The 14,561-nt window shown below is 43.3% G+C and overlaps 2 protein-coding genes across 2 annotated transcripts in view; one reads left to right on the top strand and one right to left on the bottom strand.

Annotated features, from left to right (window-relative positions):
• Nucleotides 1-4,911, bottom strand: part of LOC308149592 (disintegrin and metalloproteinase domain-containing protein 11-like) — a gene marked incomplete at both ends in the record, with an annotated part of 40,415 nt that extends 35,504 nt beyond the window's left edge. The window contains 3 exons of the mRNA XM_080522457.1: nucleotides 389-465; nucleotides 4,192-4,394; nucleotides 4,854-4,911. Of these exons, the coding sequence (XP_080378583.1) occupies nucleotides 389-465; nucleotides 4,192-4,394; nucleotides 4,854-4,911 (338 nt within the window). The remainder of the gene's footprint in view (nucleotides 1-388; nucleotides 466-4,191; nucleotides 4,395-4,853) is intronic.
• Nucleotides 4,912-7,673: 2,762 nt separating this feature from the next.
• 42sp43 (P43 5S RNA-binding protein) lies at nucleotides 7,674-12,361 on the top strand (the record flags this gene model as incomplete). The annotated part of the gene is made up of 9 exons (XM_080523351.1): nucleotides 7,674-7,817; nucleotides 8,057-8,157; nucleotides 8,230-8,326; nucleotides 8,460-8,551; nucleotides 8,856-8,929; nucleotides 9,148-9,228; nucleotides 9,658-9,887; nucleotides 11,699-11,749; nucleotides 12,092-12,361. 9 exons carry the CDS (start codon nucleotides 7,674-7,676, stop codon nucleotides 12,359-12,361), a joined length of 1,140 nt encoding a protein of 379 aa, XP_080379477.1.
• Nucleotides 12,362-14,561: the final 2,200 nt, after the last annotated feature.

A 14,561-nucleotide genomic window follows, 5' to 3' on the forward strand; every position in this document is an offset into this window, starting at 1 on the left:
GTGTGTATTGACTGTGCTCCACTCACTGTCTGTGTGTGTGTGTGTGTGTGTGTGTGTGTGTGTGTGTGTGTGTGTGCGTGTGTGTGTGTGTGTGTATTGACTGTGCCCCACTCACTGTGTGTGTGTGTGTATGTGTGTGTGTGTGTGTGTGTGTGTGTGTGTGTGTGTGTGTGTGTGTGCGTGCGTGTGTGTGTGGGTAATGCCAAAACACACGAGGTCATGTGGCATAATAGAAGAGCAAAGTGGATCTGCTAATGGAAGCAGTTATGGTAATTAAGAAATACAGATTGACGGAAATGACTAGAACAAACATATTAATTTAAATGATAGATAAATGAAAGATAATGATGAATGAAGCTGATGGGAATAGTATGGAAGATCTACTAACTGGTTTAGCTCCAGGTCCAGGGTGAAGGATTGTCCAAAGGCTTCCACCTGAAAACAACTCTGGGCTAAGTGGACCGGCTGAAAGGAGGGAGAGAGAGAGAGAGAGAGAGAGATGAAATAAGAGTTTGTGGAAGTGAGAGAAACCATTCAAGCTAGACTCATTTCAATGTATACCACTCTCCTAGCAATCCAACCGCTTTGCTGACTCAACGGTTTCATTATTTCACAAGTATATACTGTATAACAAACAAAAAACATAAATGCATTCCTGGTCATTCAATATGTCATGTGTGCCAAAAGTGCTTTGTCAGCTTAAAGAATCAGCTTGACAAAGAGCCAATTGCTTTGGCTTCACTGGATTAATTCCAGAGTTTACTAGCAGAGACGGATATAGAGAGGGTTGACAGCAGAGGTGGAGGAAGGAGAAGGAGCTCAAAATCCATCTACATTAACCGCTGTCAAGCCAATGTCCCCCATGGACAGGTGCTAATAAATGGAGAGGTTATTGTAGGCTACTGTGAAAGGACAGCAAGGAGTAGCTTTACAGGCTGGGAGAGATTTACTGCAGACAAACACACTGTGTCTGCAAAAGCACAAACAGTGCCAGCGATCAAGCACAGTTATTCAGTCTGCCGGGAACAGGGTGCACTGAATCACTGGCCTTTCAGTGAGACAAGACTGGAATCATTCCCTCCAATGACAACACACAACTCAACTTCAGACGGAAAAAGGAGGAGGAATTTCTCCAGGCTGACTCAAGTACTGATAAGAATGAGGTGTCATGTGGATCAGTCGACTGAAGTTACTGTAAATAATGACATGACTATGTTTCTGCCCTGAATCACATCAGTGGCTCACAACATCCCTTCAGATATCATCAGGGATATAAACACCTTTGCCACTGTAACACTTAAGCGAGCTTGACACTTCAACTCCAGTTCATTCATGAGGAAAGCAACTGCAGATGAACATACATTTACAGATATGATTAAGAATGACCAAATGTTCAATATACTGTATATTAGTCATTTCTAATTATCAGTCACTAAACTTGTCTTTCAGAATTGTCTATTAATGTTCTAAATGGCTATATGTTCTGTTAGGAAATTACACATAACATAAAAACGCTGAAATCATTACAGCACTAAAAAAAAGAGTTAAAAAAACAAAAAAAACAAAAGAAAAGGTAACAAGTGGCACACTAATTACATCAGAGAGAACAACACACGACCCCACACAAATTATACCATTCCAAAATAAAACAACCAAAGTTCCTCTTGAAAGTTGTCAATGAGTGCTTTTGTACAACCTCGCTCCACTTAACAACCCTTTAAATATTTCAATGATATCGCTCTGTAGGTTTAGCCGAACAGTGTAATGAGAGCAAAATGTCTTTTCAGACAAGAGGCATGACTCTCTCAAACCAAGTCATCCCTCCCTGCATCCCCCCATCACAGAATATACAGAGAGAATGGGAAGATTGTGCACAGGAGTCTTCTTGGCCCATGCATTACTTCTCACACAGGCCAGTTTAAATATTGATGGGGACATACTTTAACACACCATTGAATAATGAAGGAGTCGGGAGCTCTACACAGCAATGGGATAATCGGATGTGATACCTGAATATTTCATTGAGGAAGTTCACTTCACTTGAAATCAAGGCAGCTAAACCTCACACAAAGGCTTCTGTTTCAGCTCAGTCTGGTGTAATTGTACATCTGGTAGCAGCAGGCAGGGAGGCTTAGTTGATGTGGAAAGCAGGTCAGAAGGTATTGGTTTCAAGTCCCAGATATTCTCTAATCTAATGCTTACACTGAAATGATCATGGTTTAAACAACGCCAACAACCACACCACCACCACACTATTAGGCTACATAAAGTCAAGTGAAAAAGCTAGGAAAACCATGAAAAACGTTTTCAACATATTTAAACATACAGACATTTGATGCTCATTTTAACAATATTGAGAGATGGAGGTAATATAGCTGGTTTGGTTTGCTCTTATTTGTTGAAGTGAGTGGTATCACCATGGCGAGATCAAAAGAGCTCTCTGAGGCCTACAGAAAGAAGGTTGTAGATGCATATGAGTCAGCCATTTAATTGAATTGAACATTTAAAACGACTTCCAACATGGCCAGGTCAGACATGACTAGCAAGTTCAGCCCAAGAGCAGACCATAAGATGCTTAAAGAAGTCTACAACAATCCTATAATGTCATCACAGCATCTATAGTTAGCTCTTGCCACAGTTTATGTCAAAGTACATGCATCTACCATCAGAAAGATACTGCACAAATTAGATTTTCATGGGATGTGTGCAAGGAGGAAACCCATGCTGTAAAAAAGACTAAAGTTTGCCATAGAAAACCTAGACAAACACCAAGACTTCAGGAACAATGTGCTTTGATAGACAGATGAATCCAAAGTTGAATTATTTTGCACAGTAACAGAAGACATGTTTGGCGCAAACCAAAGACAGCATTTGAACCTCATACCAACTGTGAAGCATGGGGGTGAATAATGTCATGGTTTGGAACTGCTTTGCTGCAGCTGGGCCTGGTCAGCTCACCAGCATAGAATCCACTATGAATCCTTTATTAATATATCCTAGATTATTAGACGGTGCTTGAGGAAAATGTGAGATCACCTGTCCAAGAATTTAAGCTGAAGCGGATGTGGACTATTCAACATGACAAAGACAAAAACATTCCAGTAAATCCACCAAGGAATGGGTAAAAGAAAGAAATGGAGTTCTGGAATGGTGAAGTCAAAGCCTCTGTGGGGTGATTTGAAACAGGCTGTGCACGCAAGACACCCCTCAAACATCACACAGCTGGAAGAATTCTGCATGGAGGAGTGGGGAATACGTTCTCCCAGTTGATGTTGATGAAGACTGGTAGACATTTATAGGAAATGTCTAATTGAGGATAGTTCAGCCAAAGGGGGCAATACCAGCTATTAGGGCATAGGGTGTCCTAACTTTTTCCTTTGACATCTTTGTAAATTCTTTGTTAAATAAACGATAACAGAGTTACATTTTCATTGTTTTTGGTTCAATTACATCTCCTTTACCTATAGATATTATTTGAAAGAAGATCATGTCCATATTTCTTTAAAAATAACAAAATATTTCATGGGGTGTCCTAATTTTTTCACATGACTATAGTAGTAGTAGTGGTATTACACTGTCCATTCCTGTCACAGTCCGGAGCTGTGGAGTCCTCCTCTGATGTTGGTAGTGATTCGGTGGGATTTTAAAATGGTCTCTGAACAGGAACTGGATCTACTCTAAAAGGAGCAGGAGGTTGTAGCTACTAGGAGCAGCACTGAGAACCGCATTGCTCTAGACTAGAGCAACTGGCAAAGGTGCCTAGTAGGAGAGGGCCAGTCAGTCTTGGGGCAGCAGGTCACACCCATCAGAATCTGTTCTATGAGAATCTATCTAACTGTCTGAACTGAGTGAAAGCTCTCTGAGAGTGTCAGTGAGCATCTGAAGGGCCTTAAGAACAGCCAATTTGTCGATAAGAGATTATAAGGCAATGTGGATTTGCAGCTTGCAGATTGTCTGGACAAGGGTTTTATTCAAGTGGGCTATACCTAAATAAATATGGCACTCAAGCAAGGGTGGCGACTGGCGACATGACTATTGGAGCCATATGTTTCATACATGGAGTGCGTCAGGTGATGCAAAAGAAAATGTTTAATTTGTCACAAAACAATTATCTGATTCTCAACACTGTGTTGTCATTATACACATGGCTGGCTGGCTGTGTCCAAGGGTTGTTCTCGCTCTTGGACTTACCGACAGCGACATTCCACTGCCTCCAGGGTCATTCTTCACCCTGGTATCCAAATAGCCGTGGGCCATTTCTTCCTCCGACTTGATCTGCCGCACCACCCGCTTTGGATAGGTGACTTCGGCCGCAGTCTCGCTGCTGTCTCCCCGCGCCACCGGAGCGAACCATTCCCATCCATTCGCATCCCGCGCCAAAGATCTGTCCACACCTGCAACGCGGGACACCAGGTATATACGGAGGGGTTTGAGTCGGTCTGCCGATCTGAGCATAAATCGCACATCGACTGTGACACTTACTTACATTATTAACATTATTTTCTAAAATGCTTGTTGACATAATGGCAGTATGGCACCACAGCAGGCATAACGCTCTGTGCGCGAGCCCTGGATAGGGCGATCGGCGCTGCGGTGAAAATGTGTTGATGCAGCAAATCTGGCGCATCAGTTGTAGGCTACTGACAGTAAAGGGAATGAAACACTACGGACTTGGCACCAAGACAACTATCCCCAGCTGCGAGCTACCATCACAATATAACTGTAGGCTAGGCGTACTACAGGAGAAAAAGTGATTGCAGGTGCACAAATTCTCACGTCTACGGTGGGGGTGAAAGTTGGAAATGAAAAGGGTGCCTTCCCCCTCTCCACCATCCTCCTCATCCTCCTCTTACCTGACACGGCAAGCCTCTCGCCCACTGCAGCAAAGACCAAGCACCACACCACCAGCATGATGTTCACATATTCCCTCGGATTAACATCGAGTGCGTTAAAATGTCAAAAACGCAGATTAAAACAAAAACCGATTCTCAGGAGATCACGGCGAAAGAAAACACCAACTGAATCTGTTTGACATCTGATGATCGTCCTCTCTCTCATCTCCCCCAATCAGCTCGAACCTAAAGTCTTACCAATATCACCGGTAATGTAATGGGTATTGCCCAATTAGAAGACAAATGCCCTACCGTGGAGTCAATCAATAATCGAATTGCTCAATTAGCCTAGGCTACAATATGCAGAATAAGTCAAATGGGGAGTCTGGTGTGCACATATAGGCATGATTCCTACAGGAGTTTGCGCGCGTGTGTGTGTGTGTGTGTGTGTGTGTGTGTGTGTGTGTGCGTGTGTGTGTGTGTGTGTGTGTGTGTGTGTGTGTGTGTGTGTGTCTGTGTCAGTGCATGTATGTGTGTATGCGAATCTGCGGTATGTGGAAACGGTGGATAGAAAATGAACGGAATTGCGTTGGGTCTGCGGTGATGAGGACACGTGGGACCAATGGTACCCTCCCTCCCTCCCTCATTCTATCTCCAAGCATCCTCCCCATCCCGTTGCCATGCAGTTCCCTGCACAAGAGAGAAGGCGCGAGAATGCGACCACCTGAGTGAGGTGGGCTAGAAAAGGTAAAACGATTGAGTTCATTCACTTTTCATACGCGCGTATGAATGGCAACCGTCGCAGTAGTTTAATTCACAAATGCATGACTGCGGAGATCTGATATACACTGGATATCACATCTTCATGCCTAACTGGTATCTACTGAATGTCTATTTACTCTCATATTAGGTAAGCAAGCCGCACCGTACTCCGTAATCCAGTTACATGCCAAGACCAAGAATTGCAATATGTCTCAAAGAGTTATGTAGGCTAATCGGTGGCTTGAGGGGCTTACATTTCCTTGGAGCCATTAATACTAGTCTGAACTGTGAACTGGATGCAGTCCAGCTACAGCATATCCCACTAATGGAGGCACATTGTGCATTCTACAGTCCTCACTGAATATTTCATCCCCCACTATGAGGGCCCACTCCTCTTCTGGAAGTCAGAGACAGTGGGACAGGGCAAGGGGGAATGGTTCTTCCTTGAGCAAAATAAACTTGAGAGATCAAAGCCACTTACTGTATATGTACCATCACCCAATGTCCGCTCCAGTGATGACCAAGGAAACACAAAAACAAGGTTTTTAACTTCAGTTACCCTTAGTGAACCCTAGTTCCTCATATGAGGAACTCCCAACACCTATGGGCACCTGTTCCTGTCTCGATCCACTATCAACAAATTAACACACAGACATTATTACTAGCTGTTCTAATGAGATCATCTCAATACAGGATATAATTACAAGTCAGTGCTCGTTGCCGAAAGAGAGGATTGATCAAGTTGCTTCAGTTCAGCACTGATACATCTACGTGATTGCACACCACTGATACAGTTTATGAACTATTTAACAACAGTCAAGTAGCGTAACCACTCCTCACTGTACTGAGATCTCCTACTGAAAAAAACACCAAGGTGTTATAAGCAACAGGTCCAGTTGTTCTCAGCCAGGTAGCTTTCACAGCCAATAGTGTGGCAGATGTGTGACCCCTCTCCACAAAGTCAGTCCACTCAGCCAATAGAGAATGTGAAGGAGCAGGAGTCCTATAATCTGTGATCTATCTATTTAAGTGAATTTCTGCTTCACTTTGTCTACCAATGCTAAGAGGGAGGTGAAATGTTAGCACTCAGCAGTCAGAAAAGCGGAGGACTCCCAGACCAGAGAGCTGCTGACAGTAAGTGTAGGGAAACCCACACTTCAAGGATGATTTTTTTGGGGGGGGAGAGTATCTTCATATTAGATTAGATTAGATTCAACTTTATTGTCATTGCAGAGTACAAGTACCAGACAATGAAATGCAGTTTAGCATCTAACCTGAAGTGCAATAGTGATATAAGAACATGATATAAAAAACATGATATAAAAACATGACAGTGATAGTGATAGTTACAGTATGGCATGTACAGTAGTTTAGAGGTATAGTTATGAGCTATGTACAGTTAAGGTATGTACAGATGTATAAAACAGGCTATATCAAAGAGGTATGTGCAATGTGCAATAATACAGTATGTGCAAAGGGTAACAAGTGATCACATTGACCAGGGGTGGCATGCTGAAAGGATTTAAACTCTGACAAAACAATGGGACCTCTCTCTCTCTCCTTCCTACTACTACTACTACTACTACTACTACTACTACTACTACTACTACTACTACTACTACTACTACTACTACTACTGATGACTAACGGTTTAGAGACATACTACCCTCTGCTGTAGGAATAGTTGCATCACAGTTTCATTCAGTTTTCAGCTTTTTATATGTTCCCATCACACCTAGCCAGATAATCCTCTACAGTCCTATCTGTCCATAAACTGTATAGAGGAGGATATTCTTCGTCCACATACATGTTATAAGCAGAGTTTGTGCAGCAGGCTGCTGCTCGACATACGAAGTAAACGATAGTGTGGCAATACAAAGGTATTTTGGTCAAAGTGGCCAAGCGCAGGCAATTACATTCAGTCCAGGGCCAGGCACTGAGAGCAAATCAGAGTGATGATTACGCACAGGTGACACTCGACTCAATTAACCCGAGTGACCTATATATATGAATAGCGCGGAGGCAGTGCAGTTTCTTTTGGGTTAACACAGTGTTCTACAAGAGTATTTGATGGAGACGATGAACGAGGTAAACGAGGTAAACTACGGGAAACTGGACGCTGTTCCACGATTGCAACTCTTCAACTGCACCCATGCTGATTGTGGCGCGACGTTCTCGCGGGAGAGGCGTTTGAAAGACCACGACACCGTGCACACGGGAGCGGTAGATATGAATGAATGAAAGCTTTATTTCGAACATGTGAAAAAAGAAATAGTTATAACAACAAAAAAGCGGTAGATATTGCTCTTTCAGCAACACACGGAGTGAAATTGAATTGTGTGTGGTTATGCTCTACAGTAATTGTGACTGGCCACAAAGCCTTCGGTAAATCGTTCCCCTTATGCGTAGACAATTTAAAATCTTACATGTGTTATCATAACATCTTAATGCGTGTCTTTCAGCGACCTCTCCAATGTGGAGTGGCAGGTTGTGGTCGTTGTTTCACACGAACATCTCACCTGAACCGTCACACCCTGGTGCACAGCGGAGTGAAGCAATTCTGGTAAAATTAATGTTAAAATTATCCAACATATTTTTGAGACGCACATGAACTAAGACTGTTTTCTACATATAGGTGTACTTTCGTGAGTTGCGCCAAGAGTTTCTTCAACCATGACAATTTGAAGAGACACGTGCGTTACGCCCATGGAGAAAAAAACAAGTACTTTAAGGTTTGTCCGCTAGATGGCGGCAAGCAACCACACAGCCAACTGGAGTGGCCGTCTGCAACATCCTCTAGTTACCATTTCAGAGAGCTCCTGTTATTTTGGCTGGTAAAGTGTAATAGTTTCATTTTCTTTATAGTGCAATTTCGCGAACTGCTCGTTGACGTTCAAGAAACGGAGGGCATATAAGTTACACTTGAACGGGCATGGAGGCGGAACAGCAAGTTTCAAGTGAGTCTGCGCCCCTCAGTCTGAGTTTAATGGACTGAAGACATTGTGACACTGTACTAGGATGAGGCATAATGCATAGTATTAATACCCCATTGTACACTTATCCTGTCCAATAGATAAATTACATGGGCATGGTTAATCAGGTAAATAGCATGGAATATACTTAAGCAACCTTAGTTAAGTGAGACATAATTTACCATGAAATGATTGCATGTGGCCTGCTGTTGGTAGATGGGGAGGCAGGTATAGCCAATCACATGTAGTGATTATTTTCCTGTTTGTCTGTATCTGGTGTTCTATTCAGATGTTCTAAGGATGGCTGCAATGTTGCGTTTGACACCCATGTAGCTCGCAGGGCCCATGTGAAGACTCATGCAGGTTTGTCCATTTGCTCCAGGATTTTCTGCCCACTTGTCATTAACTCCGCTACTGCAGTTCAATGCATTGTACTGTCTTGAATCTATATAATGTTTTCCAAGATTGGCTGCAAAGTGGAATTGTGTATCTGGAAAAGGCAGTTTCGGTATTTGTCACTTTTTGAAGGGGCCTTTTGCAGTACCTTTTTACACCCCCATTTCCTTTACCTCTCCCTGCAGGCTACCGCTGCCCACAGACCGACTGCCAGGTGTTTGTGCTCACCTGGGGGAAACTGCAGAAGCACATGATTAAACACCCAGGTAAGCCCCCCCCCTCCAGCCAGGGTGCACTCTAAACAGGACCAGAACCCACCAGCCTTGCCTAACTGGAGCTGTTGCAGAAAGTGACAAGATGACACTGTTTCACAAGTACACATTACTTTACCACATATTGGGGCCAAGTGTCCTCTCCCAGGGGAAGGCTGTCAGGATGTCAGTGTGGTTTCACATTCACAAATGTAGGGTGTTAAAACAAATTGTCTTCCTGTCTTGTTTACATGTACTGTGTTTTTATTTGGAAATCCATATGATTTACTGATGACTTTGTTCTATTGATAACCCTTAGCCAATAGATGATTGGCTTTTCACTTTCATTGAGATTCACCCAACTGAGCTTGACTGCTATGGATCCGGTTTGACATCATGGCTGTGGAAGGTAGTGACCCTCTCCTGCTGTCTCCTGTTCCTCAGCCACATTCACCTGTAAGGTGTGCCAGAAGGTCTTCAAGAAGGTGGACTCTCTGCGCCGGCACAAGCGCACCCATGCCCTAAAGAAGCCGGTTCTGCTGTGCCCCAGCACTGGCTGCCTGGCCTACTTCTCCACCACCTTCAACCTGCAGCACCACATCCGCAAGACTCACCTGCAGCTCCTTAACTTCTCCTGCTCCTTCCCTGACTGCCCACGGACCTTTGCTATGCGGGTATGTACAGTACACAATCCCAATGATTACCCACGACATTGTAAGTCACTCATGTGGCTGGTAAAGATCCCCCCTCACCCCCATTTAGCTGGTAAACATCCCCCCTCACGCACAGTTAGCAGGGCGTATGGGATGGATCACCAATAGGCGGCCCGCGGGCCACATCTGGCCTGCCAAAGCTTCCCATCCGGCCCGCAGAATATTTTATTTATTTTATAATTAATGAATTCAGAAAATGAGCGTTCCGGTATTTAGAATTTCTAGCGACCCACAGGTTCTAAAGATGTCATGTCCATCTGTCACCTCATTGGCGAGTAGCCTACACAACCTGATGCAGGAGGAGCTACCTACTTCATTCACAAAGCTGCAACCTTGCTTCGCTGGTTGTGCACTGAATGCCCTCTCGTTCAGTTAATAATTCCACTGGCATGTCCATATCCAGCTTTCGAGCTCGCAATTCTTCTGCGACAGGCCTCTGACTGGTCAGGGTATAACTCTTAGAAAGCTGCATGCCTTGTGTAATTGTGACGGGGAAGATTGTAATTCTTTTGCAACAGCTACCGTTTCATTGCAGAAGAGGCATACAGGTTTAGCATTACTGAAAGTTGGCAAGATTAACGTGTACTTGTCAGTTCATTCATCAAAGCGGCAGTTTTAAGCTTCATGTTCTTTGAGTGACATTTTGCATGATTGATAGTGGTGATCTGATCTAGTGGATAGTAACTTGGACTGACTCTTGCCTGAAACAAGTGCAACCGCTAGTGTGCCCTTGAGTAAGGCATTTAGCCCTAAATTACTCAAGGGAGTGACCCTGTAATCTCTAATTGTTAATTGTTTGGGATTAAAAGTGTCTGCTAAATGGTAAATTATTATTTTGATGAACAAAATGGCAGCTCTGCTAAAGTGAAGCCAAAATATCTTGATCCAAAACATCTTGATTGCCCCCTGGTTGCTGGCTGCAGTATATGTGTTAGGAGTCTGTTCACACTGATGTCGCCTAATAAACATTATCATTAATTTAGTAAGAATGTGAAAATATTAAAGAATATGCTAATTATGGCAAAATAGAATAAAACAAATATATATAAACTCTTTATTTTTCCAAACTTTGAGGAGTTTTTTTTTTTTTAAGTCTAGCCCCCACAGTTTATGCTTAGAAAAGTTCTGGCCCTAGGACAAATGTAATTGGTGACCCCTGGCATATGGCATCAGTTCAGTTTCAATAGCGGACGTGCATCAAGATTGCGTGCCTACAGCTTGACAACATTTCAGCAATATGCCGCCATTCCTCCACACACTTGTCGCAGTACATCCATTGCTGATTGGAGCCGTAGCCTACTGTATGTGCAGCATTGGGTTGCTCTTTTGATGTTTTCAGCACAAGTAGGCCACAGTATGTTACAATTTCTTGGTCGTCGCACGTCGACATTACACTGTTTTGGCCATGGGGATGATTCACTGACTAAATGTTGGCATTCCACTGTGTAAGCATCTGGAGGAGTCGTGGCGGTAGTCATGCTGCTGACGCATGTGAGGTTGTAGCCTTGACATCTTCATACACAAATCATCATTCAGTTGTTTTCGAGGGTAAGAAATTCAGGCCCATCATTTTCTGAAGATTGTGACTCATGGGAACACTATGTTGACTGCCTAGTGTAGTACAAGACAGTGTGTAATAGTGCATTACATTTCTTCCCCATTGTTTTATTGTTCATTGAATTGCGATGTTGCAATTTTTAGTTTGATGTACTGGCTGTAGCAAAGAACTGGTTATGTTTGACATGTCATGATGCCTCTGTTCCAATCCTCAGGAGAGTCTGAACAGGCACCTGGTACATCATGACCCAGACTCCGGCGTCAAGGTAAGCATGCTATTTTGTCTGTCTCCCCCCCCATGGTGAAAATGATGTGAGCTTGAGCAAACAGTGAGGCTTGTGTTTGGGGTGCTTTTTTGTTTTGTGCCTTGAACTGTGCTTTGAACCTGTTGGCAGCTGCCTCTTAGATGTGTCTGGCAGATTTAAGTGAATGTTGTATTGCTTTGGGAATTTGCTCTGTCTTTTATTTAACACAATGTCGTAGACATTTCAGTTTTAATAGCGCCCCCTACTGATGGAAGATAGTATGGACCTTACAATGCAGATCGTTCTGTGTCCTGATACTCTTTAGCTGCTGACTTACCTGAGTCTTGGTTTTTTGTTGTGCAGGGGCGGCGCCAGCGGTCCCGAAAGCACTGGCAGAAGCGTCTGGAAGGACACCACCAGCTCCCCCTGGTGGAGGAAGACCTAAAGCGGCTCTTCACCCTGCGTATGCGTATCTCCAGACGGGCCAAGGTGGAGGCCAACCTCTCTGGCCTCTTCAATGAGCGGAAAATCCCGCACTTCGTTGACCCCGAAGTCAACCTACGTGACCTCTTTAGCATCAAGCCCCCTCGCCCTGTGCAGCCTCAGCCTGAGGTCACCCCACTCAAGGGTTAAAGGTCAAATCAAAGGATAAACCTGTTTGGCTTACTATAATGTTAAAGTACCATTGCCTACTTTCGTTAAATTGTATTTATCTTAATCTTTTGAGATTTGGAATGTTTAGATTATCATTGTTTATGGTACAGACAGTTGTGTATTGGGTCCTATTATGTTCCTGTATAAAGAAAGATTTGAGTTATTCTGTTCGATGCATGTATCGATGTATGAATATTGCTGACCCAATAAAAAAATAGTTTAAAGGCAACTCATGATTTGTCTGATTCTGGAGGAGAGAAACAGGTGTTGTGCCACCTGTGGTTTCTAATCTATTTGAAGCTGTAAGGATCAATAACTCCAAATTAGTCTAATGTAAACACAGGTTTAGCCCTGCCTGCATTGATTAATGGGAGAGGTTATGTTGCCTGTTTAATGATGCTTAGAAATTCCACTTGAAGGCATGTTTTGAAATGGGTCCAGTTTCTTTCACCACCCAACTTTCCTTATGTTTCATTGCTCAATATTAATAGAATATGTGAATATGCCTTAGTATCTGGACTGAAGATTGTGACTCATGGGAACACTATGTTGACTGCCTAGTGTAGTACAAGACAGTGTGTAATAGTGCATTACATTTCTTCCCCATTGTTTTATTCTTCATTGAATTGCGGTGTTGCAATTTTTGGTTTGATGTGCTGTAGCATGTCTCTGCCCTAATGTTTGCCATATAATTGGGTTCCAATTTGGCTGTTGCTGTTGACATTAAAGGCACATTAAACAAAAGCACATGAACAAAAGCACTGGGCAACAGGGATGTTGGGGAGCACGGGCCTTTGAAGATTGGAAGAGCAGGGCCCTGGTAGCAGGAGGTGGTGGCTTGTGAGGCTGTCAGTGCAAAATGATTTCTAGTTGTGCTGCTTGAATTGAGTTGCTGAACTTGTCTCTTGTCTCTTGGCGTGTAATGGCTAGGCATTCCATTCAACAAGGCTCTTATCAGTTGGTACATTGATTGTGAGTAGTTATACCTTCTCTACACTGCTGATGTAAGAAAGATCCCGGTCCCTATTCCTTTGTAAACTAGGTTCACAAAATGTTTGCGCCATTACAATCAATAGTTTCAGTGAATGCGATCAGCATCCAAAGACTGACATGTCACCTTACACCACAGACACAAACATTCCCTTTAGGAGGAAAAGCATATTATGCATGAATGGAGTCCTCACTTTTGGACAGGATTATCTTTCTGTTTGAGTTTTGTCTAGTTTTTGTCTTTTGTTGTCTGTTGTCTGCCCTTAAATGGGACTGGACACAGTCTGATTGGTCAAAGCCTGTGTTAAGCCCCCCCTGTCAGTCTGAGCTCTATTGGTGTGGGTTAGTTTTGATGTGTGTTTTCCTGCTGCGGCTGTTGTGCTCATTCTCCAGAGTCTGTAGCCTCAGGCCGTCACATTTCTAAATCCTCAAGATAAACCTGTCATGTCATATGTATGGCTTACACTCCACACAGACGTGTCTTTTGCAATGTTTAATTTACTGCAGATTTTAGCCTCACAGGAACATCATCATTGTGCTCACAAGTCAAAAGCATCATTGAAATACAATTAACCAGTGTTCAGGCACTAACTCATGATTGCCTTGATTCTGAGAATGTATGGTCGAAATTCAGAGGATTGTCTGGACGGAGGGCCTTGTCTCTGTTAACACAAGCACGCTCCGTTGTTTTATTTGATTAGGCCTATCCTTTTTCCTCAGCTTTAATTGCTGATCACAGATTATATTTTTTTTTAAAGAAAATAAGAATCTACCTTTAACTACTGGTGTTCCTTGTCAGGTGTGAAATGTTGTTGCTGTTCTCTGTTGATCTGGGGCTTTAGCTGTTTTCCACTAACATCACTCTGGGTACAGCCGCTCCCTCAAGGCATAGGCCTTGTGTGAAGTGTGACACGCTTGGCTTTGTAGCGCTGACAAGAGCCACAACTTGGAGCAGAATCACATATGCTCTTTCACAACTCTGCACCCTCTCCCCTCGGATGAGGCTGAAATGCCACACTCATTACATCCAATCGTGACCTTTGAAATAACATGCAAGCAAGAAAGGAAGGAAGCAATGCAGTTGTGATGGGATGGTGAGAGTCAGGCAGAGGCTCATTCTACATGTACAGTTTCTTTGACTGTGTCTTTGTCATTTTGTAAAAGTAAATGCTCCAACACACACAAGCCA

Source organism: Nansenia antarctica (genome assembly GCF_963989245.1).
Source record: "Nansenia antarctica genome assembly, chromosome: 2".
NCBI lineage: Eukaryota > Metazoa > Chordata > Actinopteri > Argentiniformes > Microstomatidae > Nansenia > Nansenia antarctica.